This window comes from Eublepharis macularius, chromosome 1 (assembly GCF_028583425.1).
Source record: "Eublepharis macularius isolate TG4126 chromosome 1, MPM_Emac_v1.0, whole genome shotgun sequence".
Lineage (NCBI taxonomy): Eukaryota > Metazoa > Chordata > Lepidosauria > Squamata > Eublepharidae > Eublepharis > Eublepharis macularius.
In genome coordinates, this window is record NC_072790.1 from 26,626,865 (window position 1) to 26,653,939 (window position 27,075).

The window sequence follows — 27,075 nt, forward strand, 5'->3', positions numbered from 1 at the left end:
TTGGGATGCTGCGTGGGGTTGCAAGATATAGCAGCATGTGTAGATTACAGGAAACAAGTGAAGAGGCATTAAAGTGCTTGGTACTTGTACAATCTCTGGCCCATCCGTAGAGACATGTGCAAAGTGATGTTGCGGTTTCCCAATACATCTGTAAATAAGATCTATATTATCCATGATATTTTGAATGAAAAATATAGATCTGGTTGGCATGACTGAAATCTGGCTGGATGATATCGTAATAACTACTAATGTTCTATCTCAGCTGGTTTCAGCCTCAACTGGAGGACAGTTTTGGGTGCCGTGCTCCTTCTGTAGGTCGCCAGCTCCAATAGTTGCCGCTTTTGACTATATGTACCGATGAGAGTTTAAAGTTTCCATTTATTTATTTACTTAATTTGTACCCTGCTTTTCTCCCCAATGGAGATCCAAAGCAGTTTATATTGTTCTCCTCTTCTCTATTTTATCTTCGCAACAACCCTGTGAGGTAGGCTATGCTGAGAGTGTGTGACCTGCCCCAGGTCATGCAGCAAGTTTCCATGGGCAAGTGAGAATTTGAACCTCAGTCTCCCAAATCCTAGTCTGACATTCTAACCACGATGCGGTGATGGATCTCAGCTGGTTTAATGTCCATCTATTTTGCTGGTAAATGCCCCGGATTGGTAGTTTTAGGCGATTTCAATAGCCACACCAAGGCTGATTTGTTGGAACAAGCTTGGGACTTGCTCTCTCTCTCTCACTCTCACTCTCACACTCTTCCCCCCCCCTTCTTCAGAGTTACATCTATTTAAAATTAAGGTAACTATCAATTAAAACATCCATTCTTCTGAGGCCATGGCCCAGACACAAGGGTAGTGTGCCCAGTTGCTGCCTCTGGCCTTACTGATGGCAATAGATCTGGGATGGGGGTGAGGCCTCCTCACTGAACCTTCCCCCATGAGGGAAGGATGCCTGGCTGCCATCTCTTCTTCCTCTGCAAAAGGGCTCCAATTTAACATTCAGGTAAGAAATCCCAGGGGGGGGGGAGTCCATGAAAATTATATCAGAATCTGTATTCCACATGAATTTTGCATGAAAATTTCACAGGCAAGAGTGGAATGCAAAAATCTGTAAGAATGATCAGATAGGATTCTTACTGAGAGCCAGTTTGGTGCAGTGGTTAAGAACGGCAGGACTCTAATCTGGAGAACTGGGTTTGATTGCCCACTCCTCTGTTTGAAGCCAGCTGGGTGACCTTGGGTCAGTCACAGCTCTCTCAGAGCTCTCTCAGCCCCACCCACCTCACAGGGTGATTGTTGTGAGGATAATAATAACACACTTTGTAAACCGCTCTGAGTGGGTGTTTAGTTGCCCTGAAGGGTGGCATATAAATTGAATGTTGTTGTTGTTGTTATGCAAGGTTTTTCATGGTTTTTTCACAGAAAAGAAATACAAGTAAGCAAAGGCCTTCCATGTTCTAATTATAACTGTTCAGAAATCCAGCAAATCTACAAAACTGCAATGATATACACAAGACATTACATAATAGAAAGTAGTTTTCTCAATATGTTATTGTTACCTCCTTTGGTAGTGGATCCATAAGGGTACATTCATATTTATAAAGAAACAAAGCAATGAGGACTTGAATTTCCATTATAGCAAACCACCTGAAAGAAAGACAGAGCAGTCAATTTCTCTCCAGCGTTTTTTTAAAAAAGCACATAATTAACAAGGAAAGAAACACCAGCACCTTGAATTGGACCCGGAAACAAATTGGGAGCCAAAGCAGACTGAACAAGACTGATGTGGTCCCTGCAACCTACTCTGGTCAACATCCTAGACGCGGCGTTCTGTATCAAGAGTAGTCTTCAGAGGCAGCCCCTCTTAGAGTGCATTGCAGTAATCTAACCTAGATGTTGCCCGGCCATGCGCCACAGGGCAAGCTCCCGGAAGAGCTGCAGCTGCCTCATCAGCTGCCACCCGTTTGCCCAACAGGAGGACCAAGGTGGGAAGCTGCAAAGGTGCTCCTTCAGCTCAAGACGCTGCTGCTCGATATGCATCATGACCCAATATTTACATCAGTATACTAGCAACTAAAACAACTCATCCCAGTTTTTAAAAAAATGTAAGTGGAAGAATTTCGAAACTAAGCAGATGTGACTATGAGATATCCAGCACTGCCCTTTACTTTAATCGCCACACACGCCTGCCGATGGCTGAGTGGAGGCTATCAGACCAGTCATTTCAAAGGTCAAAGGATCCATCTTTTTTGACAAAAAGAAAACAAACCAATGGGGGGGGGGCGTGACGTTGCAAAGAGCCGGGTTGTCCTCTAGTCCTTCCTTGTGGCCATTTCACTGACCTTCCTGGACACTGATGTGACCCTCCTCCAAACGCCACAAAGCCGTCCAAGAAAGCATTCTTCTCTAAATTTGTTTCTTTCCAACGATCCTGTGGGAAGAAAACTTTCGTTTCCAAAACCGGCTCTGTATAAAGAAGCGTGACGTTTCCTCCCTCCCAAACTAAAAATGGCCTCCTACAGCTAATCCTTGGGTATGAGGCTCCCCCAGTTAGTATCGTTTAGACATTTATAAATAATAAACTCCAGATTTGGCGGGAGGGTAGTGAAGAAACCTGAAGTGCTGCCGGCAGACAACGCCTCGCACCTGGTGCTCTTCGGGGCGGCTGGCAGGCTTCTTTCCGAACCCTGGCCCCGAGACAAAGGAGAGCCGAGGCTGAAGCTCACCTGAGAACTCCGGCTTTCAATGAAAGAAAAAGGCAAAACTTTCAACCTTCTTGTTTGTAAGGAGAAATTTATGATGCCGAACATTTCTGGCTTAGATCCAGCGGAGTTAGCCGTGTTCATCTGTAGTTGTAAAATAGTAAGAGTCCAGGAGCACCTTTAAGACTAAATGAGTTTATTGTAGCATAAGCTTTCGAGAACCACAGCTCTCTTCGTCAGATGCATGCATCTGACGAAGAGAGCTGTGGTTCTCGAAAGCTTATGCTTCTGTTTACTCAAACAACTGGAGCGTCCTGACAGCCAGATGCCTCTCAAGACACCTCAGATTACCTAACTCATGTGGAAAAGCTGCAAACAGAATTTTAGAAGGAGCAACTTGGGTCACTCAAGCTGGCTAGAAAACTTCACTTATGTGATGGCATTTGTCCACTCTGTTCACATACACTTTCTGCATGGGAAACATGTACACCGCCAGAAATGCATGCCTTCCTTCCAAGATTGCTCTTGATGATGGATAATTTGCATTGTATCTATGATGCGACTGGAAAGAATGGAAGAAATCAAAGCGCGTGGAACAGATACACAAATGGCCTGGATCTTGAGAGGTCTGTGTGCACGTGAAAAGCTCTTCCATGCAAGTGTGGAGGAGGGGTGTACAATTCGTTGCCTTCCAGCGGGGGTCCCTCACACCTCATGAAGTGCTATGCTGAAGGGCTACTGACCCTGAGGGGCCATTTTGAGCATGGTGGGAAAGGGCTGCCCTGGAAAACTGCTAAAATTGTATGCAGAAGATGCCGTCCTTTGCATGCTGGGCACTGTTAGAAAGATGACAGCCTGAAATAATGTAGGAGGCATTAACACAAAAAGACAACCAGGAAGATGGAATGACTGGAAAAACCCGAGATTTTCTTCAGCCTAATCTCATCAGCTTGTCTCATTCTCAGCCTATTACGATAACACATCTATATGGCACAGATTGGAGAAAGACATTGGTGAAGACTGTTCCAGCCTGACTAGGGTAGCACACTATCAACAGGCAGTCCCAAGAGTGTAAGGACACCTAGAGGTACCCACCTTCCTACAGTACTATGAGGCAGATTTTTCCTACAGGCAGATTTTTAAGGTTGTATGAAACAAAGGAGGCATTGGAATCTAGGACAAGTCCTTTGCAGCTAGGAAGGAATGATCTTTCCCACAATGAATGGGAAAGTGGCTGGGTTGCTATGTTGGGGCACCACTTAACGAAGCAGAGATCTTCTTTACCACTTAATGAAGCAGAGTGTCTTCAATGAAACTCTTGTCTCATTGAAAAGCTCCACCTCCTCCATTGCTCTCTCTCAGCATGCATCAAAACAATGGCACCTAGTTCAGGGTGGCTGAATGTTCCAGACTGATAAGACTAATCCTATGGTCCTGCCGGCCAACACCACCAGTACAACAAATCATAATCTTATGTTCAAACAGCAGTGAAGCAATAAGTGCAACACCAGCAGAGATGACAGGGGATGTGGCCAGCCTGGCACATGCAATCCCACAACATCCCCGGCAATTCTGTTCCCACCTACCACCAACAAGTGGTGGTTTGCCAATGAATGTGTGATGGCTGTAGTAGGGATTTTGCCAGGTGCGACTCTCACCACAAGAAGGAGCTAACAGCACATTCCCCAGAGAAGACCACCATGGTGCAAGGGATAAAAGACAGCAACTCATCTCTGGAGCTACAAACTCCAGGCAGGGCTCTTTGCAGGCAAACGTCTGAATGCTCTTGCTGTCAGGGCTTTTTTCTCAGAAAAGAGGTGGTGGAACTCAGTGGGTTGCCCGCAGAGAAAATGGTCACATGGCTGGTGGCCCCGCCCCCTGATCTCCAGACAGAGGGAAGTTTAGATTGCCCTCATGGAGGGCAATCTCAACTCCCCTCTGTCTGGAGATCAGGGGGCGGGGCCACCAGCCATGTGACCATTTTCTCTGCGGACAACCCACTGAGTTCCACCTGAGGTTCCCCCGCGTCCCCCCTGAAAAAAAGCCCTGCTTGTTGTATAAATTCTGACAGCCTGCACACAAACTCCCTCTTTGCCAGGTAAGCAGGTGCAGCTATAACAGTATCCAGCCAGCTCCATCATCCAGTGTGGGAAGGGACACGGATAGAGGATCCCCGAAGAAAGGATTTAAGTCCTACTGTGGGAGCAGTGCGCCCGCAGACACATTCAACAGTATACTCCACAAACAACCCAGCGGAACAGAGCAAAACGAACGGCTCCAGTGTAGTAACTCACTGGCTTAAAAATTTCAGGCTCAGGGAAACATTTGGGGTTTCTGTGGATCCAGTACGGAGACAGCATCAAAATGTCGCCAGCAGGGATGACGAAATTCTAGGAGGAGGAGAAAGTGGTTTTAGGCACATAGATACAAAATTCCCACATCAAGTTCAACCAAACAAGTTTGGGTCATTATGAGCGCAATCCTAAGCAGAGTTACCACCCTTGGAAGTCAACTGAAGTCCATTGGTTCAGAAGGTGTAACTCGCCTTAGGATGGCACTGTAGACCATTGCGGCAAGTCCCTTTAACACTCTCGTGACTTACGACAGGCATGCATGGAGTTTTGCTTTGTCCTGACAGAGAGCCTCACTGTTATGTATTTATTTTTATGTATTTATGTGTTTAGTTATATATACTCTACTTTCCCTCCCCAAATAGAGACTCAAACTGGCTTATAACATCGTTCTCATCTCCTCCATTTTATCCTCACAACAACAACCTTGTGAGGTAGTTTAGACTGAGAGTTTGTGACGGGTCCAAGGTCACCCAGGCAGCTTCCATGGCAGACCAAAAACAAATAGTGGAAACCCACAACCAAGATTGGATACTATAACACCATTCTCAAAGTTGTTTTTAATAATTAAATAAGTGCAAAGTACTACGTGCTAAGTACAAAGTGCAAAGTACTACGTGCTAAGTACATATAAATACAGTATAAATACATTTACTGTAAATATCTAAAAGACATACAAAATAGCCACAATCCAATAAATACAATATTGCGGCCAACTAAGTTCATAGATTGTAATATGAAACTAACATCCAACAGAGAGTTTGCAGTTCATTCTTTCTCTCCTCCTCTCTAAAAGTGCAAGAAAATCTATTTGGTTTCATTTTCCCGGCCATGTCGGACGCTCCTCTCTGCAGGTCCGGGAGGAAGTGGCCGAGCAGCCTGACCGGGTGGTTGACCTGCGAGGGTTAACCCCCAGGACTCCCAGGTAGGGGGTCAGGGTACGGAGCGCTGCGGGAAGAGCCCCCTGAAGTCGATCCAGGGGGTAAATAGCCCATCTGCTCCTATAGAGGCCGGCAGACTTGCGCAGCACATTGCGTGCTGCCGGGCCATGGAGAACGGCAACAAGCAGATTTAAGGTGAAAACCTGTAAGTAAGCAGATCCCTTCTGTTACTTTAAGCGTATGCGAAGGATTGGTGGGAGTTGAAGCTTAGGAAGGCTCGGATATCTTCCCCATTGAGTTTTGGAACTTAGTTGGCGGACTCCCCCCCCCCTAAGATGGCGACGAAAAAGCAGAGCCCTGCTGTGGGCAAATCGGTTTTGGCTGCATTGCAGGGGAAGGGAGAGACTCTTGAAGAGGTGGTTAAACGGTCGGTCGTTGAAGCTATGAAGCCCTTTGTTGATAAGCTAAATGAAATTGGACAAAGGGTTGGCTCAGTTGAAAATGAAGTGAAAACCATTAAAGATGTAGCGCTCGAGGCAGAGGAATCTGCTCGTAAAAATGCAACACTCATGAGAGCTACAAACAAAGAAGTAAAGCTTTTGGAGAATCAATTGATAGGACTACAAGTGGATCGTGCTCAGACGGTATTGCGTTTACAGAACGTGAAGGAGGAGGAAAGTGAAAATTTAAAGGATTTGGTGTCGGAACTTTTGGCGACATTCGCAAAGGCAACTAAAGAAGAGTTAAAAAGCGATATTCTGGAAGTCCGTCGGACATCTTCAAAATATGCAATGAAGCATCAGCTGCCTCGTGAGATTACTATTGATTTTTCAACTAAGAAGACTCGGGACACCATTTTATACAATTCGACCAATGTGGACTTGGACTTTCTTGGCAACAAGGTTAAGATATTGAAGGACGTTCCATTTTTAGCTTGGAAAAGAAGATTCAAATACAAAAGGTTTGCAGCTCTTCTGAGAAAGCGTGATATAAAATACAAATGGTTATTTCCAGAAGGTATCTGGTTCAGTTATAAAGACCAAGCCTACAAGATAATATTGAAAGTACAGCTGAGGGATTTTGTGCTTAATCATCAAGAGTTCGAGCAAGAAGAAGATTCAGAATCTGAAGGGGGGAGTGGGGAGGAGGGAGTGAGCGCAGCTATTGTAGCTGTTCAAAGAGAACTGAGACCGAGACGCGGGGGGGGGGGGGGAGAAGACCTGATCCTGACCGTAGTTTGTATCTTATAAGATCTACCAATCTAATAGCATATTAGAAAGTTTAACTTTAAATAATTGTATTATGAAGGGAATTCAATACTTGTAGTTGTAGTCTGTGTTCTTATGTTGTTTTTTCCCTCTCCCCTTGTTTCCTTTTTCCTTTTTCTGTTTGTAGTTTTGATGTTAGTAATTAGAAAATAATTTTTTTAAAAAAAATAAAACAAAAGTGCAAGAAAATCAATAGATTTGATTATTTCTCTCTTTCTCCCTAGGTACAACAGCAAAAATGGATCCCAAAGGAAACAAAAACTTCTACAGGTAAGTGTCCTGGATGGTCATCAATCTTACATATTTCTATTAATTATTTTTTCTTTTTCTTTTCTTTTTTTTTTGCTGCTGGTGGAACCAGAATCACAGGAAACAAGTTCTACAATCCCAACAAGGGCCGGCGAATGTGTCTTGTTTCATTGGACCAACTTCATCAGGGGATATTCATAAAGTCCACCCGGCATCCGTTGACACACATGGAGTCTCTTGTGTGTCAGCATTCTGGTACACAGCCAGAGCACAGGGTGTGCCGAATGCTGACACACAAGAGACTCCGGCTGATTCCGCACACGTTGGATAATGCACTTTCAATGCACTTTATCAATCGTTTGAGGTGGATTTTTCGTTCCGCACACAAAAAAATCCGTTCCAAATGATCTATAAAGAGGATTGGAAGTGCATTATCCAACGTTTGCGGAATCACTGTCCAATAAATACATCCATAATAACAATAATGCTGGTTGCGATATTGTATTTATTGGATTGTGGATATTTTGTATGTCTTTTAGATATTTACTATCAGGGCTTTTTTTCAGCTGGAATGCGATGGAATGGAGTTCCGGAACCTCTTGAAAATGGTCACTTGGCTGGTGGTCCCGCCCCCTGATCTCCAGACAGAGGGGAGTTGAGATTGATATATATGAGTCAAATTGATTGATATTATATGATGATAGTTGTATAGATTTATAATTGAAGGGGAATAAAAACAGTAATGTAATTAAATACAACTAAAGCAGAAAGAAGAAGATATGTAGAATGAGTAACACATAGACCATAAGTTAAAGTGGTTGACTTATATGAATGTATGGTTTATATGGTTTATGATCTATAGAAATATTTGAAATTATGAAAAATGGGACAAATTGTTCAACATGGAAAAAGGGACTCAAAGTTAGGGTACAGAGTATCAAAAATAGTTAAAGATTTATTGCTTAGAATAAAGGGAAAATATATATTTGTTAGATAGAGGAATTTAAAAGGAGTAAGGGAAAAGGGACAAAGGGTTGGAAAACTGTTGGAAGTCAACAAAAAGGGGGGAATTGGAGGGGGTTAGAAATTGGGAAATGGGAGAATTGATTGTAATGTGAAAATAATTGATCCTAACCCAATAAAAAAAAATTCAAAAAAAAAAGAGATTGCCCTCTGCACCACTGTCTGGAGATCAGGGGGTGGGGCCACCAGCCATGTGACCATCTTCGCTGAGGGCGATTTAAACTTTTAAAAACTCCCCCCTTGTTCCAGCTGACCCAAAGTGACATCATGGGCCTTGGGAGCATGCGTGCACTTTGCGTGCGCATATGTACCAGGGGCACACCTCCTGCCAAGAGTTGTGCTGGCAACCCCCTGAGTTCCACCACTTCTTTTCCCAGAAAAAAAAGCCCTGTTTACTATAAATGTATTTATACTGTATTTATATGTACTTAGCACGTAGCACTTTGCACTTACTTAATTATAAAAAATAACTTTGAGAATTGTGTTATAGTATCCACTTCCAGTTGTGGGTTTCCACTCTTTATTTTTGGTCAGTTTGACTGCAAGAGCTTCCTATTTGGTTGTGAGCTTCCATGGCAGAGCAGGGATTTGAATCCAGGTCTCCCAGAACCTAGTCCAACACTCTGACCACTACACCATATTTTGACTTTATTTTGCAGCATTCATAACATAATAAAAAGCCCAATAAAGAGCTGGCCGAGTGCATTTTTTACAGCTCCTGTAGATATGAGAAAATATGAGAAGATACGAGAAAAGATGGCTCATCTCTAAGATACTTTCTCTAGAGGAATGGAATTCACAACCAACCAACTCGCTCAGACCTTGCTTGGGCACACAAATACCATTTAAGATGGACAACTAACCTTAAAGGAAGTTCATGTATTTAACAATTTCCTTTTGAAACAAATAGACTGAAGGACCACAGTTCATCACGACAGGCATTTACAAATAAAATCTCACATGAAGTTTTATTGGCTTCATCACTTTCTTGGTGATGGCTCCTGGGGCTCTTAAACGTGCACTTTCCAAAATACACCACTTGATAAACTGGAGCTTTTTGAGGTCTTCGTTAGACACTTCCACTTTTTCTTTCCCTGTAGAAGTTGTAGACAAGATTATTCTAGTTAGGGAATTTTAGCAAGCTGTCCTGTTTCCTTTGCCTCTCAGCTTCTAACAGCCTTAGCAGGGCTATGACTACTTTTGCCTCAGTGGGGACAGAAGGCAGGAACACCAGCCTGGGCCGATTCCAGACAGCCCTCCGCATCCCGAAACGTTGCACGTCGTCGCGCGGAAAACGCGAAATATCGCGTTTTCTCTCGCGACTTTTGCACGAGGTCGCGCAAAACTCGCATGAGAAAATGCGATATTTCGCGTTTTCCACGCAATGACGCGTGGCGACGCGCGACGTTTCAGGATGCGGAGGGCTGTCTGGAATCAGCCCTTATTGATCATTTCAGTATTGGACAGAAATTAGAAATGTCAAAACTGGTAACACAGTATTGATTACACCGCATGCATGCTTGTTACGTCCCACCATCCAAACACCATCAACATTCCCGCAGTCCGTTCAGCAATGGGTGTGACTTAGAAAGGGAGCAATTTAAATATTTTGAAACACAGAATCTTGCAGCAGGCGTGGTGTTAAGCCCAGCTCCCAACCCATTTTCAGTGACCTGCATATACCCTTACAGTGATGTGTTTGGAGATTGATCTTTAAACATATATTTCATACGCAAAGTGTAGCAGGAACTGAAGAAAGGTAGTATAAGAGGTTTTTTTTTTCCTGAGCAGTATCACTATCTTGCTTTCTCAGATTATATGTATTTCCAAACACATGTAAACTTTTATTTTCATCCTGATGCTTCAAATATCACTTTGTAAGTGACCCCCTGTCATTCAATGGCTAACACATTTATTAGCTCTGCTATTGTCTCCTGGGCCGTTTCCAGACGGCTTACCTGCCCCCGGAACATCGTGCCATCTTGCGGGGAAAATGCAAAATATCACGTTTTCTTGTGCGAGTTTTGCGCGACGTCACGCAAAACCCGCGCAACAAAACACGATATTTCGCGTTTTCCCCGCAAGATGGCACGACGTTCCGGAGGCAGGTAAGCTGTCTGGAAACGGCCCTGTTATCCTTTTCAAGCAACTCACTAAATTGCCCTTATTAGTTTTTGTCATGGCTTTTTCGTGTAGTTTTACTCCTTTTCACTTTTACCTCCTTCCCGCTTCCCACCTATTTCTGGTACCTCTGAATACATTGAGAATCTCTCATTGTTGTGTGATGAAATAAAACAATAAATAATAATATCAATTCCAATGACATACATCATAAAGATGCAAATCTTGTAAACTTGTTTTAAACACTTTGGAATTACCATACACATACATACGCACGTATAAACTAAACAATGACCAAATTTCTATAATGAGCGAAGGGTGAAATCCAGATTTTCTTCCTCCCTAAAACTGGGCAACTATATTAAACATGGCATGAACAAGGAATGAGCAGAAACCAAACTGCATTTTAATGGTTCAATATTCTAATTGCTTTAATCTTATATACTGCAACTAGTCATAGCTGATTTCTGGTTCAAACACTCTTTTATACTACTCAGATGCAATGCATTACCTTCCGCTGAGATGAAGGGCCGTTTTAGTAGAATTTCCCGAGAAGCACTATTGTATTCATTGTACGGATCAAGTTGATTCAATTGCCCATATCCTTTTTAGCTGTCCCCATTACAATTTACTTAGCAATCAATATTTTACTCCCTAGACTGAATGTCTACAGAATATTTATGAACAACAGAAACTAAAGATCTTACTGTTAGGCAAGATAAAAAAAATGTACATAGAATCTAGCCATATTTATCTATGGAGTTATAAATTACTTATAAAATACTTGACATATGGCTTGTAGGCTGTTACAGGGAAAAGGAAAGAATATATAGAATGGCTTTGTCATGCTAGCCCGTTTTAATGAAACTATGATCATCTGAACACAAGCCTCTCCACTAACTCCGGTTAGCTAGAGTTTGTTAAGCCAGGCTTAAAGAGAAAAATTAACCACAGTTACTTAACTAGGGTTTTGTACGATGTACAAATGAGAACATCATGGATTAATCTCAGTTTTTTAATCTTGGCTCAGTCTTGTTACTATCCTCACATCCTGTCATGTTACAGAGATGCCTGATCACAGCAAAAGTGATGGAAACAGAATTTATCAAGGAAAACCAGGGTCTTAGTGATCATCTCTGAGCTGAATCCAAGTTTCACCACTTAACCATAGATGAAACTAACCACGGTTTCACAAACAAACCATGACTTCATATTACATCTGAACCAAGGCAATACCACAGTGCAGTGTTTGAGTGTGTTTACCGGCTTTTCCCAAAACAGATTCTACTTCTTGCATCACGTTTTTGTAAACAGATGGGTGAGATAGAATAAATGCAAGCGTCCAAAAAGAAACCTGAAGAAAGATCAGAGGAAAATGTTATAAATTAAATGCTGTGGGCAAGATTATGCCAAAGTTAAGAACTTTTAGGCCACAGAGATTTCAACGATGAGTTAAACAAATGCTTAGGCCTCTCTCACGGAAATCAGTGGGACCTAAAAGTGCCTGATTTTTAGATGGCTTTTGGTCTGTTCAAACCTGTCTTGTATTCCAGTCACAAAATTCTCCCCCGAGCAGCTGTTGCTGTGCCAAGGGAGTTCTCACTGCCTCTCCCTGGCCCCAGAATTCTCCCCGAGGAGAAGGAGATTCTTTTCATAGGCCACCTGAGGAAGCAGCTGCGGAGGCCGGCCTTCTCGCATAGGTCCTCTCCGTTGAATCCCAAAGGACCGTGCTTCTTCCTCCACCCCTGCTCCACAAAATGTCTGCTTGACAACATCAACAGATACTGAAGATTTCCCCCCAGAAACTTCCTCAACTACAGGCATCTATTACCACCACACCAGCCCCGTAAGCTGCAGGAAACACCCCTGCCTTGCCACGACACAGACTCCCAGGAAGGAAGGGCCTATAACACACTCCTCCCTGCAGAAGTGATTCCGTCCTATGCAGGCTTCTGACAAGGACGGGAGCAAGCGGTTGCCTTCTGGCTAGCCTAGGTGATAAATACTGCTTCACTGAAGAATCATTCAAAGTTGTGAAGTTCCCTGAAATAGGGAAATACATTCTTAGGTTCTACTGGAAAGCCCAAGTCTCCCACCACCAATTTGCTGTCCAAGGTTCTGGGTCAGGGCTGGTCCCCGAAACGCCTGGCTCTGCTGCCTGGCCACAGTTGGTGGAACCCCAGAGACTCCCCAGGATCCCGCTCTGCCTCCCAGCAGTGGCTCCTCAATAGACTTCAGTCATGAATTTACCAGTCATTCTTTTCAGATGTTTAATTCAGTTGACTAACAGAAGGAAACATTTTCCAGCCACGTACTTACAGGAATTGCATTCGCTTGAGCGGCCCAGAGGAGTAAGAGACCGTAATTAGCACCAAAGCGTTTTGCAGTTAAGGTGTCTAGGACATGCTGCAGAACTGTCTGTTAGAAGAAAAGCCAACAAAGGGAGGGGATAACAATGCAGATTTAGGGATTTGCCAAAGGAACTGCTATGTGCATGAAAGGAGACAAGTGTCCTATTATACTCCCAAACCCAATTTTCTTTAGCAAGCCAATTTACAGAAGTCATTCCCATTGGCCGGTTTTTAAGCTGTACAGTGCCCTGCACAATATTTGGTGCTTTATAAAGAATAACTGCGCCAGAAAGCCTTCTGAAAGGATTACCTTGGAATCACCATCAGGGGGGTTTGTTCTGTCTGCATACGCCACCACGTCTTCAAACACTTTAAGCAGCCACTTCTTAGATTTAGACCATTTCCTGTGAGTGGGAAAAAACAGCCCATTGAGATTGAACAGTTGGTTAGCACTGGTATTAATAGCAGTTCAGTCTAATTGGGCCACTAATTGGCCACTACACGATGGCAACCAGAAACAGGGCTTTTTCAGTGGTGACACCTTACCTTCGGAATGCCTCCTTGAAGCTCACCTGGCACCTACGCTGCTTTTATTTAGACACCAAGCCAAAGCATTTCTCTTTACTTAGGCTTTTAACTAAGGCCCATGCTACAAGTGGCGGGTTCCCTAGTTTTAATCCTGTGTCTGCAGACTCAGTTTTTAATAGATTTGTAGTTTTTTAGCACAGAGCCGCAAGGCCCCTCCAGAATAGGCGCACAGTAGAGAAACTCTAGTCTTGTAGGCTTGCTTTCCTCCTGCTCTCTCCTCCTTTCGCAGGAGCAACACAGGCAACCTGGCTGACGAGCCCCGCCGCTGTCTCCCTGTTAACTATATCCACCAAATGCATTTAAGGCACAAAAGACTGCTGGGCTCTTCACTGTGCCTAGGGGTGTCACTTGGCAATCCTCCCTGTGTACACAAATGAACAGATTTTGTATTATGAGCGGCCTTGTGTTTCGTTCTTTTGAAAAGCAGGGTCAAAGGGAATAGCGCACAGTGATTCACGAGCACTTAACCATCCTGGAAGGGGAGGAGTACATTGTGAAAGTGCCCAAATGAAAGCACAGATTCTGCCCAGGTTACAGACCCTGCACAGGGTCCTGTGAACACTGACAGTGATGAATTCAGGGAACTTTCCAAACTGGACATAGATGCCGAGGAGTTAGCCGTGTTGGTCTGTGGTAGCTACTGGACTCTTTTTGATTTTCCAAACTGGAGGGAGCCGGAGTGGGTGGGTGGGAATAGACGTCTCCAGTACTTTGTGCCTGCAGAAGCCCAGCCCGCTTGCTCTGCCCTCCTCCTCCCTGGCCCCTTTGCAAGGAAGCACCTCTGAAGCCGAGTCCCAGCCTTCCTCTCTCTGCATGTGGATTCGACGCTAGGCTGGGCAAGGGGCGGCAGGCAGGCAGTGCTTATCAGTCTTAGGCTCAGAAAGGCATGGAGAGGGCCAGCTGGGCTGCCTTCTTCTTCCTGCATTTTCCCCGAGCAAGCTGGCCAGTCAGCAAGTGCACCCAACTAGGGCTGCCCCACTGTGCATCTGTTCTGGAGGGACGCCTTGCAGCTCCGTGTTTAGAAACTACAGGTCAAGTAAAAATGGAGTCACCAGACATGGGTTTAAAACTAGGCAACCTGTCACTTGTAGCATGGCCCTAAGGAGCTCCATCTGTTTTTCAGCAGTTTTATAGCCTGCTCCTACCTGAAGATTGTTTTATCAACCCCATTTTAGTCTGCTGTGTTATGTGTTTTTATGCTGAAGGTTGCTTTTATTAGTTGATTTTAATTAACATGATTTTATTGATTCTGCTGATTGTTTTTTTTTACTGTTATTTGCTTAGTTCTGTTTTGGGAAGTGATCCTAAACAGGTCTCCTCAGAAGTAAGTCCCATTTATTCAATAGGGCTTACTCCCAGGAAAGTGTTCTTAGGATAGCTGCCTTCATTGTAAGCAGCTTCAAAGTCAGGAGAGGTGGCATACAAATTTTCTAAATAAATACATAATTTGGCATAGTGCCAGCACAAAGCAGCTGTAGGCTAAGGGGCAATGCAACCCCCAGGCACGCTGGCACCAGTGGTGGCATACGGTTCTTCTCAAAGTGCTTCTTTCTGAAACCAGAGATGAGCCACCGCCTGGTAACAGGCTTGTAGGGTCCGCTACAGTCCACAGCCCTAACAAGACCCATCCCTCGACTTAAACTCACAATTCTCAGATTCCTGTTATTTTTGCAGCTCTGGTTTGAGATGTGTTGGACTATTTTAGAGTACAGAAGCTCTTGACAACTTATAGAAAGAGTTGACTTTCTTAAAAGGGAGCTTGTACAAAGTTCTGAGCTCATAGAAGTCCCCTATGTTTTGATGGTGCCTTTTAAAAATTTTCTATGCCATAATGTATCCATTTAAAATTGCCTTTTCTTTGAATTGTATTTATTGCCACATTTCTCATCATAAACTGATCCTGTTGTATTTTTTATAAATAAATGTTGTTTTAAAAACATTATATATTAAAATGTTTTTTTTAACATTTATGTATAAAAAATACAAAAAAATAAAAATAAGCTCTTGGCAACCACAGGCCCAGCCTGGGCAAGTCAGCGTATGCTTGATACTGGAGCCCAAATAGTCTAAACCTTGTGAAATTGACAGCTGATAAATGATATCTTGACTTCTTGGAGCACTGTGGTAAGTAAGCACTTCTCATACAGATCTGTGCCTGAATGTGTTACCAGAACCCTAAGAGAAAAGCACGTGCACAGACGCATCAAGACCTGCCTGGCACCTTCATAACACACCACAAAATGCCATGTAGAGTTCTCCAACTATTCAGAAGGTGCCTGAGAATGCTCCAGGGCATGTGCAGAGGTCTTTCAGGCACCCTTTGAATCTGGACCTGTATATTTAGCGTTTTTATAATGAATCTATATCTACTGTGCTTCCATTTTCTTTTAAAACTCAGTTTATTTGAATTTGTGAATATTTAAATACCTCCTCAGTCTGTTTCATGGATTCTGCCCCTCTATCCAGCCTTTGATTTTTAAGTTGAAGCAAGAACAATGCTTAAGGATTATATCATTTTTTTTAAAAAAAATGCTCATTAAGAACTACTCTGGAATCAGTTTCTGGTAATAACTGGGATTGTTTCTGGCCTACAAGCAAGAAATTTGGGTTTTTTTCAAGCTGCAGCATCCTAAACTCATGAGATGTCCACACCAAACTTGGGTTCCACAGAACGCAGGATACGCTGTAACAGAACAGACCCAGCCAATCAAAGGAGGGTTTGGGTTGGTGACATTTACCTGCATCACCCAGCTAGCACAAGCCTAGTCTAAGTACATTCAGACATCACAATAAACTGTGATATTTAGGCCAATTTTGTTTCCCACACTCTGCTTTGTCTACCAAATGTACATAACAAACTGAAGTTTGTCTGTAAATCCCAGTTAGTCTGATGCTAGAGTTGCCAACAGGCCTGGATAAAAGTGTCCTGTCCTTTTCATAGAGGCTTAATGTGTGGAAATGGGCAGTTGAAACTTTTCATGGCTACAGAAAAAAACTGAAAAATCAAAAAGAGTCCAGTAGCACCTTTAAGACTAACCAATTTTATTGTAGCATAAGCTTTTGAGAATCAAGTTCTCTTCATCAGATGCCTGATCAAAACTGGGCAGATACAGAAGAGGAGGGGTATCTGCCCAGTTTTGATCAGGCATCTGATGAAGAGAACTTGATTCTCGAAAGCTTATGCTACAATAAAATTGGTTAGTCTTAAAGGTGCTACTGGACTCTTTTGGATTTTGCTACTACAGACTAACACGGCTAACTCCTCTGGATCTAGAAAAAAACTGGGATCTCTGCATTCAGACATCTTGACAAATTACTCTTGGCACAAACCACAGTTAACAAGGCTGCTACGAGACAGGTTTGAGAGTCTCTGTTTATCACCTATGAACAAGCCTCAGTTGGTTGGACAGCCTGCATTCAGATATCACACTGATCTGAAGTTTAAGTCAGTGTTTCCCAATCCCAACTCGAGTTCTGTGGAACCCTGGGATTCTGCAGGACATCATCGGAGGTTCCGCAAGAAATCATGGAATAAATAAATAAAAATGTTGAAACACCATGAAAAAGTCTAAATATCCCTCACAATTATTAAAGGTTCTATTTAGTTGTATTGTGACTATTTTCATTTGCATGGTTACAGAACACTGTCAATACAAATGGCAATAATTTAGCAATAAATACATTGCACCTTGTGCCGCCAACTTTTTCTGGCCTGAAATGTTTTCATAGGCAGGGGTTCCTTAGGATTTGAAAAATTAATTTAGGGGCTCCTCTATGGAACAATATTGGGAAACGCTCTAGGTGGTGATGAATAGTGACGTCTGAATGCAGCCTTAGATAAATGGCTACAGGACCCTGCCAGTTACAGTGAAAGAACGCCGTTTCATGCGGGCAAATCATTAAAGCCACAGGGTCGTAAACCTAAGTGACGGGAATCTATCCTGCCAAAGCCAGAACGATATAAGATATCATGGAATGCATCGCAAGACAGACATCCTACTGCTTTACTTCATAAAATATCCAGGCATCTGTGTGGCATATTCAAAATCATCATCATAGTTCTGAAAGTGCTCCTGTAACTCCTTGAGGTTATTTTCGGTTTCCAGAAAGATGTTTTTTCCAAACATGATGTTCGCTACTGCTGGGAACATGATCTGCCTGAAACGAAAGAGAAACTACAATTGGAGGCTAAAAGTAACTTGAGAATCTGCCAGCTTTCAACCAGTCGTCGTACTGGTCTCAGTCAACAGGTATAAAACTAGGTTTCTAACGCGTCCGTTTTTCCTGGTGCAGGTGCATTTGTCATTTACACTCCACAAAAGAACTCCCTTCCCTCTCTATTCTACTTTCCAAAACACATCAGTAATTCCAGAAGTTGCACCTTCCAACGCGAGAGGAGGGCAACACAACAGAAGATGTTGATTCCTTGGGGTTCACTGATTTTACATCTGTGCAGAGTAGAAACAAATTATTCCAAAACTTGCACTGATCTCCTTATTTAATCATCAGTTCCATGATGGTACATAGATATAATTTTAAGATTATCATGAATCTTAGTGTAGCTTCTTTATTTCGCTGGAGATTCATATTTCAAAATTAGCCAACAGGAGTATATTACTCTGTGGGTTCAGTCCCGAACATTTCCACTTTAAAAAATCTCAGGGCTCAACTGCATATCTTTTCTGCGCTTAGAATATTTTTTTTTCTTTTGTGAACTGAGCTGCCTGGATTTGTTTCTCAAGGAGGAGAGCAGTGGGGTTGGGGGGCTTTAACCTTTCCTCCCTTGTTTTCTGGCTAGAAAAAGTCTCCCCTGAGTTGCCTTTACCTCACTGGGGGAAAAATGGGTACCATAATTTCTCTGAAGCAGGAATAAAAGCAGTTCAGGGGTGGCTTTTTGAAGAAAGAAAATGGCAGGGGAGAAAAGGATTATGAAGATTGCCTCCGAGCTGTTCTCCTCCTGGATAAAGCAATCCTAGCCATTACATTTGCAAAAGGAAAAAAATGTTTAAAATAAACATGGACAAATGTACAGCTGCAGCCTCAGATGGCAGACCTGGGAAGGATTTATGTCGAAGATCTTGGAAAGCTGCTACTGATCAGAGTAGGTCAGGCCAGTGTTTAAGGCCATGGTCATACATAAATACCTTGAAATGGTGTCCCCTGAAGACATTCCTGTGGCCGGGCTCAGCATCATATCTTTAATCCAAAAGTGCCCTTCTCCATTCTCTGGAACTGGTAATTTTCTTATTTTTCCTCTTTGTAACTGATTTATCATTTATGCATGTGTGTTTTATGTGCCATCAAGCCACTTCTGACTTATGGTGGCCCTATGAATTAATGACCTCCAAAACATCCTATCATTGACAGACTTGCTCAGATCTTGTAAACTGGAGGCTGCGGTTTCCTTTATGGAGTCCAGCCATCTCTTTTCCTATTGCTTTCCACCTTTCCAAGCATTATTATCTTTCCCATTCAGCCTTGTCTTCTCATGATGTGACCAAACCACGATAGCCTCAGTTTTGGCATTTTAGCTTCTAGGGAGAATTCAGGCTTGATGTGATCTAGAGCCCACTTATTTGTCTTTTTGCCCATCCATGGTATCCGTAAAACTTGCTATTTATACCTAATTGTTATTTGTACTTGAACTCTTTGTTTAATTAAAAGAATTAAGGCTTGCACCATTTCCTCCTGGGCTGTAAAGTCCACCTACCTTACCGTGTCATAGAGACTTTCGGCTCCCTCTGCCCCCAAGTCCCGCATGTTTTCCTGGAATTCTGCACAGATACTCCCAACCAGCAGGTGCAGATTTGAGGTCGACAGTCTTCCCTTCAACATCATATACAGCTTGAACCTGTTCTTATAAAAGATCTCCGCAGGAACTGAAACTTTTTTTTTTTTTTACAAAAGAGAATGTTAAAAATCTGATCAGAATAAGTTCCAAAATAAAATACTTAGAATATGCACTGAAGGAAAATTTTTGTTTCTAGATTTCATGCAGTGTTGATTTGGGAAAGGGGTGTTCTTTTCTGCTAAATATATCCAAATGAGTGGATGATATGTCACTTGGTCCAGGGGGCAGGGCACGCAAAGCCCTTCCTCCATGACAACAAAGTGAGGGTTGGGGTGGTGCCCCTGGGGTTGTGCTGGGCCGTTCATCCAGTGGTCTCCCACAGCCAGTGGAGTGGACAGCCTGACTCCCATGCCTGCAAGCAGGACACCTTCCCATACTGCCAGCATGGTGGTTGCTGAATGGGTGGGGAGTTTCCAAGGCAGTCCCTGGGCTCCCCTCTAAGGAGCCCAGTTCCGGCACAGAGGAATCTTCGGAGAAGTGATGGTGCTCCATTAGGCTTGGGAGCCACAGACAGAGGGTTGGAGCCAATCATCCTCCAAGGAGCCATCCTTCAGCCATCCTCACAGGCAAAGTATGAGAACGGCAAATAAGCAGAGCCCATCCTCAGCACCCATGCTTTTCAGTCAACAATAAATTATTCCTTTTCTGGGACACATGCAGGTGCCCATGCACACGAAGGTCCAGAAGAACATGATCAGAAAGACATGAGCAACTAGGGTTGCTATCCTCCAGGTTGGGGCTGGAGGTCTCCTGGAATTACAACTGATCTCCAGACTACAGCAATCAATTCCCCTGGATAAAATGGCAGCTTTGGAGGGTGGATTCAATGGCATTATACTCAGCTGTAGTCCCTTCCCTCCCCAAACTCCACCGTCCCCAGGCTCCACCCCCAAATCTCCAGGAATTTCCCAACCCAGAGCTGGCAACCCTATGGACAACTCTGCCTGAGAACAGCATTTTGATATATGGAATGCCTTGACATATTAAATCTGCTCAATGCTGTAAGAGGCAAAACAAAAGATAGCCCCCTGCTTGGCTGTGGGCAGGCTGTGGTCCAAAAGAGGGCTTGTCCTGCCTCTCTTCTGCCCTGCCAGGTCCATCCCAACTGCACTGCACATGTGTGAAGAACATGGGTGGACCTCGGAAAGCTGATGCTGTGTGTGCGGACAGTAGATGGTCTGAGGATTGGATCAGAAGAGCAGACTACGAAGACAAGGAACACTGCTTTCAGAAGGCCACAAGCAACTATCACACTGCACCTGCAGGCAGCTACCCAAGGCAGAATGCAAATCAAGGGCATGCATGGGGCAATGGAAACAGCCAGCCAGTGGTGATGCTATTTAGCTGCTCTCTCTGCCATTCATCCCTACAATGCACCCTACACCTTTTCTAGCTCAAGTCTTCACTTTTTCTACAGTGACTTTCCTTCCCGACACAAGTGCGAGCGCAGCACGATGCACGTACTGAACTGTCACAGTGCCACCTAGTGACAGCTATTTGTTAACAAACACTAGTCAGTTAGTAAAACGTTCTCAGGCTCTTGAGTACTGATGCCTTCGCTGTCCTGCCCCAACTAATGCATTTAATATTTGGTCCAACCATGAGAACTGAAATGTCGATAGGCTTTACATTATTATCAGGTCTGTACCTAGGATTGCCAACTCTGCCTTGGGAAATTCCTTGGGATTTGGGTGTGGTGCCGGGGCGGGAGGGATCTCAGTGTGGATGTGATGTCACATCCTGGGATGGCATGTCCATGTCAAAGGCCAGTTCCTCCGACTCCCCCATTTTTGAGGTCATTTCCTCCCCACCAAAACTCAAATTTTAAAGTTAAATTTCCCACCTCATTATCACTTCCCCTAGCATTTTCTCACACTTCACATCATTTGTAGACATGGACATCCTAGAGCATCTATCTCTTGTAGCCACGCTGGGACTTCAGTTTCTCTTTGGTGTACCATAGCAGCTGCCCTCTGAAGCTTTTCTCCAGGGGAACTACTCTCTGTGTCTTGGAGATCAGTTTTAACTCCAGGGGACCTCCAGGTCACATCATGAGGTTGGCAACTCCATCTGTACCCTGCTGTCTCCCCAAGGAGTTTAAGGTAGTATGCTTGGGTCTATTCTCCCCTTCATAGTCACTGTGAGATGGGTGAGGCTGTGAAGCAGTCACCCGTCCAACTGCAAGCTTTGTCCAGTAAGGTCCATGACCAAGTTTTAAAAGCAGTTCTCCACAGCATAAGTCCCAAAATCAATGTAGCACACAAAATCTTTCCACTGCCATTAATTATTGTTTGCCTACCTGCGTGCTCAACAGACTGTTGTACTGCTTGCTCGAAGTCGGCATCTTTAGATGTGCAAAATACTTGACATCCTTCTTCCTCAGTAACAAATGTGTATCGTTTCCCCAGCATATACACTGTGAACACCGGTCCATACTGCAAGGCACAGAGATTGTTTTAAAAATGTTAGTAGCTTATTATAACCACATTTTAATGTAAATGGCATGTATCAGAAACTGCTCTGAATTTAGTCCATACCAGAGCCAAGTTTCCCCAAAGAGGTCTGGAGACAGTAACGTTGTTTCTGGCCAGACATCATTTCCCCAACGGCAATAAACCTTGTGAACCTCCTCAATGGAGATGGAGTACGCCAGTACTTTTAACTGCTAGTCTTAAACTAACAACAGGGAGACGTCTCGTACTCAGCTCAGAGCAACTCACGTTTTGCAAGTAACAGTTTCGAACACTCAGAAATTTTGATGAGCATTTGTGGATGCTTGACAAGATGCTTTAAAAATGCATGCACGCGCATGGCCTCATGCCCACCTGTCCCCAAATGTCCTCATGCCCACCTGTGTGTGTGTGTGAGAGAGAGAAATGGGCCACCAGGGAAGGTTCTTTAAACTAAGGATCGGCTTCAAACAATTTCCCCCCCCCTATAACTTATTCTTTCCAAGCTTCTCTAGCACACCTCTGAAGATGCCAGCCACAGCTGTTGGCGAAACGTCAGGAACTACAATGCCAAGACCACGGCAATACAGCCCAGAAAACCCACAACAACCATATTTCTCTAGCACTATTTTCTGCAGTCCTTCATGCTTGCAAGGATGAGCGTTCAACTGAGATCTTCCGGGACGGGTGGTATTATCACTGTCCTTTACAGTGATACCTGAGCTCCTTAAAAATCTTCCAGGTTTTTCTCAGCTATCCATGGGAACTAAAATAAAGATCTAGCTACAGTGGAAGGGAAAAGTTACCCAAATGTGTTGCAGTGATTTTTTTCCTAATAGTGGTTTGAGCTCTTTTTCCTTTAGTGTTCCTCCTTGTTAGATTTATGCAAGGCGTAGCAACTTTTTCAAAGCCAGTTAAGAACAGATGAAGTTGCTGGATGTCTGGAGAGCATTTGGCAACATTATCTGGTTCCCAGAGTTATTTCTGATGCAGATGGAGTGTTGCTAGTTTCTGGCCATTGCTGGTTTTTCATCAGAAAAGAAGCAGCTGTCAGTTGTAAGGCCACAAAATACTAAGAAAAAACTGCAAGTTCACGAACCCTACTGAATTAAAAAAAATAAATTTCAAGGTAGGATCCTTATAAGCAAGAGCAACACCAGAAAAATGGGAGGGGCAGGAAAATGTTTCTTCTCGAACCCTTTTCAGTCATTACAGTTTTGGCACTCGAGTCATACCTGTCCCCCAGGTTGCTATTTTCCATGAAGAGGGCAATGCACATATTTTCCAGTCTCAGTATGCACAAATGCATGCTCTCAACAAATCTGGTTCTCTGATAAAAAATGCTCCTCACTCCAGCGCCCAACAATTACCTAGCTCATGTTTCCATCTATTGTAAGAAAAACTCTGACTCAGCCAAACATTGAAAAAGAAAGCCATTAGTGGCCTGCTGAATTCCACATCTGATTTCAGGGACAATGTCCTGATAAAGGTTATATTTGTAGATGTCTAGTTCTGGAATGAAGCAACATAACTGGGGTTTTAAACTCATACTGATTTATATTCAGACTTTTTTTTTAAAAAAAGATGAATCTTAGGATTCTCAGATTGCCATGGTCATATGGATCCATGCCACAGTAACCTTGAGGCTAGACTACCATAATGTGCTCTACATGGGTCTGTCCTTGAAGACAACTGGGAAACTCCAGCTGGTGCAGAACAACAGTTTGCTTACTATCAAGAACTAGGCAGCTATTCTGCCATAATTCCATCGGTTACTGATTAGTTCTTGGGTTCAGTTCAAGGTGCTGATCAATGCCTACAGAGCCCTTCATGGCCTAGGACTCACGCATGTATGGACCATCTCTCTTGGTATCTTTCAGTGTGACAGCTCTGCGCTTCTGAGCAAAGTCTCCTGAACATGCCACCCTGCAAAAGGGTAAAAACAACAGCGGCCTGTATCTGAGCTTTGTTGTGCCCCCAACATGGTGAAATAGCTTGTCTGATAACGTAAGAAAGGCTCTTGCACTCCTATTGTTTTGCAGAATGTATAAAACAGAACAGTTCAGAAAGGCAATTCCATAAAGGGAATGCACAATAGAATTCTGCAACAAGGGCAATTTCTATTTATGTGATAAGGTTTTAACTGAATGGCCTATGAAATTTTTAAGCAGCTTTTCCAGTTCTCCCTTTATACTGCATTGCTTACTAGATGAATGATAATATCTGTACTTCAGCATTTCTCTCACTGTGAAATCCACTTTACGAGATCACTGTTCTGTAATTGTGAAATCCAGTCTATGTGATGTATTATACTGTTTCGATTTCATTGCTCATTAATCTATGCAAGCTAGTTTTAGTGCGTTGTTCAGTGTATGTAGTATTTTGATTTTTGCATTGTCTTTAATAATGCTGTCATCTGTCTTGAGTCTCTACAAAAGGGGAAAATGAAGTAAATAAATAAAGCCTCTAAGAAATTATGCTATCAGAAACAAAAAAAAATTGAGAGCCAGTTTGGTGTAGTGGTTAAGAATACGGGATTCTAATCTGGAGAGCCGGGTTTGATTCCCCACTCCTCCACTCGAAGCCAGCTGGGTGACCTTGGATCAGTCACAGCTCTCTCAGAGCTCTCTCAGCCCCACTCACCTCATAGGGCGATTGTAGTGAGGATAATAATAACACACTTTGTAAACTGCTCTGAGTGAGCGTTAAGTTGTCCTGAAGAGCGGTATATAAATCTAATGTTGTTGTTGTTGTTGTTATTCGAATTATCCGAAACACAATCAACAATAAGCAGAGGTCACGTTATTATTGATTGGCCTTGCTAAGCTGATACAAGTTTCCCCCAGAGACCTAAGTATCAACCAGATGTCAGTGTATCATCATCATCATCATCGTGGTAAAATTATAAAACTTGCAAAAATTACACAAGGTACATTTGAAAAGTAAAGTGCCTGTGGACTCCTGTTCTGAGGCTAGCCATTTTTTCCAGCAGGAGAATTTCTGAATCAGAGCTTGCTTCATCGGGGACACTGCTTTGTACATCTAATGAGAGGAGCTCTGTCTTATAAAACTTTTGCCAGAATAAAATTTGTTCATTGCTAAAGTCCTGTTTTATTGTGTTGTTGCAGGCTAACTATCTTAGAATGATCACATTTGAAAATGTATTTCTTTGAAGAGACTTCTTTTTTAACTAAGCTCTCTTTAAAATTCTTACTGCATTATTGATGGATAAACGTCTAACTTTCAGACTAGCCTAGAAAGCTTATGTGAACTTTAGTACCCTTCTTGGTTTGGTCAAAGAGTAATGCCACGATGTAACTTTAAAAAACTGCTGTGGAGCAGAGCTCCAACACTTAACACAGTTGCTAAGAAACCAATCAAAGGACAGAAGCACATTGCCAAAATAAGTAAAATAACCCTTTGGTCAAACATCTCCAAACATGACCTGAATTCCCCTGAAATGCAATGATATTCAGTTTCCTGAATTTGTTAAGCTGCTTCGGAAACATTTTTTCCCCTATGAAATAAGGATGCAATTTATGTGCCATTTGAACATAATGCAATGTACATTGTGGCTTTTTAAGTGAAAGCCTTTTTAAAAGTAACATACATAAAGCATTGCATATTTAGACAGCAATCCTAAGTCTACTTAGAACACTGCTCAGGTTTATTCAATGGGGCTTACTCCCAGGAAAGTGCTCCGGATTGCACTGCAAGTCACAGTGAGGCAAACAGCAATTCCTAGAAATTATGGCTTCATGACTATTGCCAATGTAACTTTCATACTATGGGATAAAGCATGCCACAGTTACCACTGGGTTCGTAATCTGTTCTATAAATTGTTTCAAAAAGAACTGGCATAAATCAGAAAGAGCAAAATGTATTGGAACTATCATGACACACTGCAAATAGGATTTAGCTCTACATATTTCAATAGCATTAACTCAGAATATTCCTAACCAATTATTTTTAAGTATGCCGCACAGAGGGAGAGAGAGAGAAAGAGAGAGAAATTTCCCTTGCACTTATAATAGAAATGGTAAACTCCCAGAACTGGAAAACATCAAGATCTACTTTTTCACTGTGATTTTGTACCATTAAGGCACGTAATGCTAAATACGAACTAAACTGCTAACTTGTTTGGGAATTCTTAGCACTTGCTTTAAAAAGTGAACAATGTAACAATGACAAACAGAAACCTGCATCGGTGGAATGCCAGAGTGACGTGCGCAGAAACAAGTGCAACCATAGCACGATAGGTAGGGTTTGGAAATAAGTTGCATTGTCTTCAAGGGCTGCCTGTAAAGGCATCAAGCTCTGCCTTGGCTGTGTCAGTTGGTTGTGCACACATTCCAGTTCTGCCAAGGGAAAGCTCCCTGCGAACACAGAGAATGCTCCAGAAAGAAAGGCATGCCAGGGCCAAAACAACAGCGATGAGTAGTGGATGTTGTGGTTTTGAACATGGAACGAAATGGCAATGGGACTGTCTGTGATCGTGCATGGAGAGCATCAGAAGGTGCAGTAAGGGGAAACACGAGAATATTATACCCTGAGAATTAGCCACGCAGCCAATATAGTTCCAGGCCATTTCTCTCAATACGCGTATGGCGATCTTCACTGTTGTAAAAATCAACGGCTTGATTAACAGCTCTGGAAAGCCAAAGCCTGCTCGCTTGTCAGGAAGCAAAGCCATGCCAGCGTTGTCAAATGCTCCTTGTGCAGCCTCCCTTCCCCTGGCCCTGCCCAGTTCCTACCTGGAGTCTGGCTTGTTCGATAAACTCCAGGGGAGCCTTCCCAAACTGGAGCGCAGCTCCTACCCAGGGGATCCAGCCACTGATGCAGGGCGGCTCATTGCGGCTCCTGGCCAAAAGCCACCTGACCCCAAGCCAGCCTAGGACCGCGGCCAGGAGGGCAGCAACAGCGATGTCCATCTCCCCGCACCCCCTGCCTCCAGCTGCCTTCTTGACCCTGCTCCGGCTGCCCTGTAAGATCCCAGCAGAGTAACTTCTTTCTTTCCTAGCCTTGCCCTTCCTCCTTCTGGGACCGGCCAACAGCAGCCTCTGCCTTTGGGAGGAGCAGGAGGAGGAGGATCTGTTCCTGGCTGGTAATCCAGCAGGATTTGCTCTCCCCATACTCCGGAGAGATCTTCTTAAAGCCAGGTTTCTAAAGATTTATTTCCCCCCTCCTCGTTCAATTACTGCCTCTTGTGTCACTTACTGCAAGCCATTTGGGAGGAGCAGTGAC

The 27,075-nt window shown here is 43.4% G+C and overlaps 1 protein-coding gene across 1 annotated transcript in view; it reads right to left on the reverse strand.

Moving 5' to 3' along the window:
* LOC129328488 (24-hydroxycholesterol 7-alpha-hydroxylase) overlaps positions 1-26,862 on the reverse strand; it is a 29,873-nt gene extending 3,011 nt beyond the window's left edge. Inside the window, exons 1-11 of the mRNA XM_054977593.1 lie at positions 26,586-26,862; positions 21,681-21,816; positions 19,241-19,415; positions 17,539-17,688; positions 13,253-13,346; positions 12,911-13,009; positions 11,855-11,945; positions 9,431-9,564; positions 4,993-5,088; positions 2,339-2,427; positions 1,556-1,643 (exon numbers count right to left, since the gene is read on the reverse strand). Of these exons, the coding sequence (XP_054833568.1) occupies positions 1,556-1,643; positions 2,339-2,427; positions 4,993-5,088; positions 9,431-9,564; positions 11,855-11,945; positions 12,911-13,009; positions 13,253-13,346; positions 17,539-17,688; positions 19,241-19,415; positions 21,681-21,816; positions 26,586-26,762 (1,329 nt within the window). The 5' untranslated portion in view covers positions 26,763-26,862. The remainder of the gene's footprint in view (positions 1-1,555; positions 1,644-2,338; positions 2,428-4,992; positions 5,089-9,430; positions 9,565-11,854; positions 11,946-12,910; positions 13,010-13,252; positions 13,347-17,538; positions 17,689-19,240; positions 19,416-21,680; positions 21,817-26,585) is intronic.
* Positions 26,863-27,075: the final 213 nt, after the last annotated feature.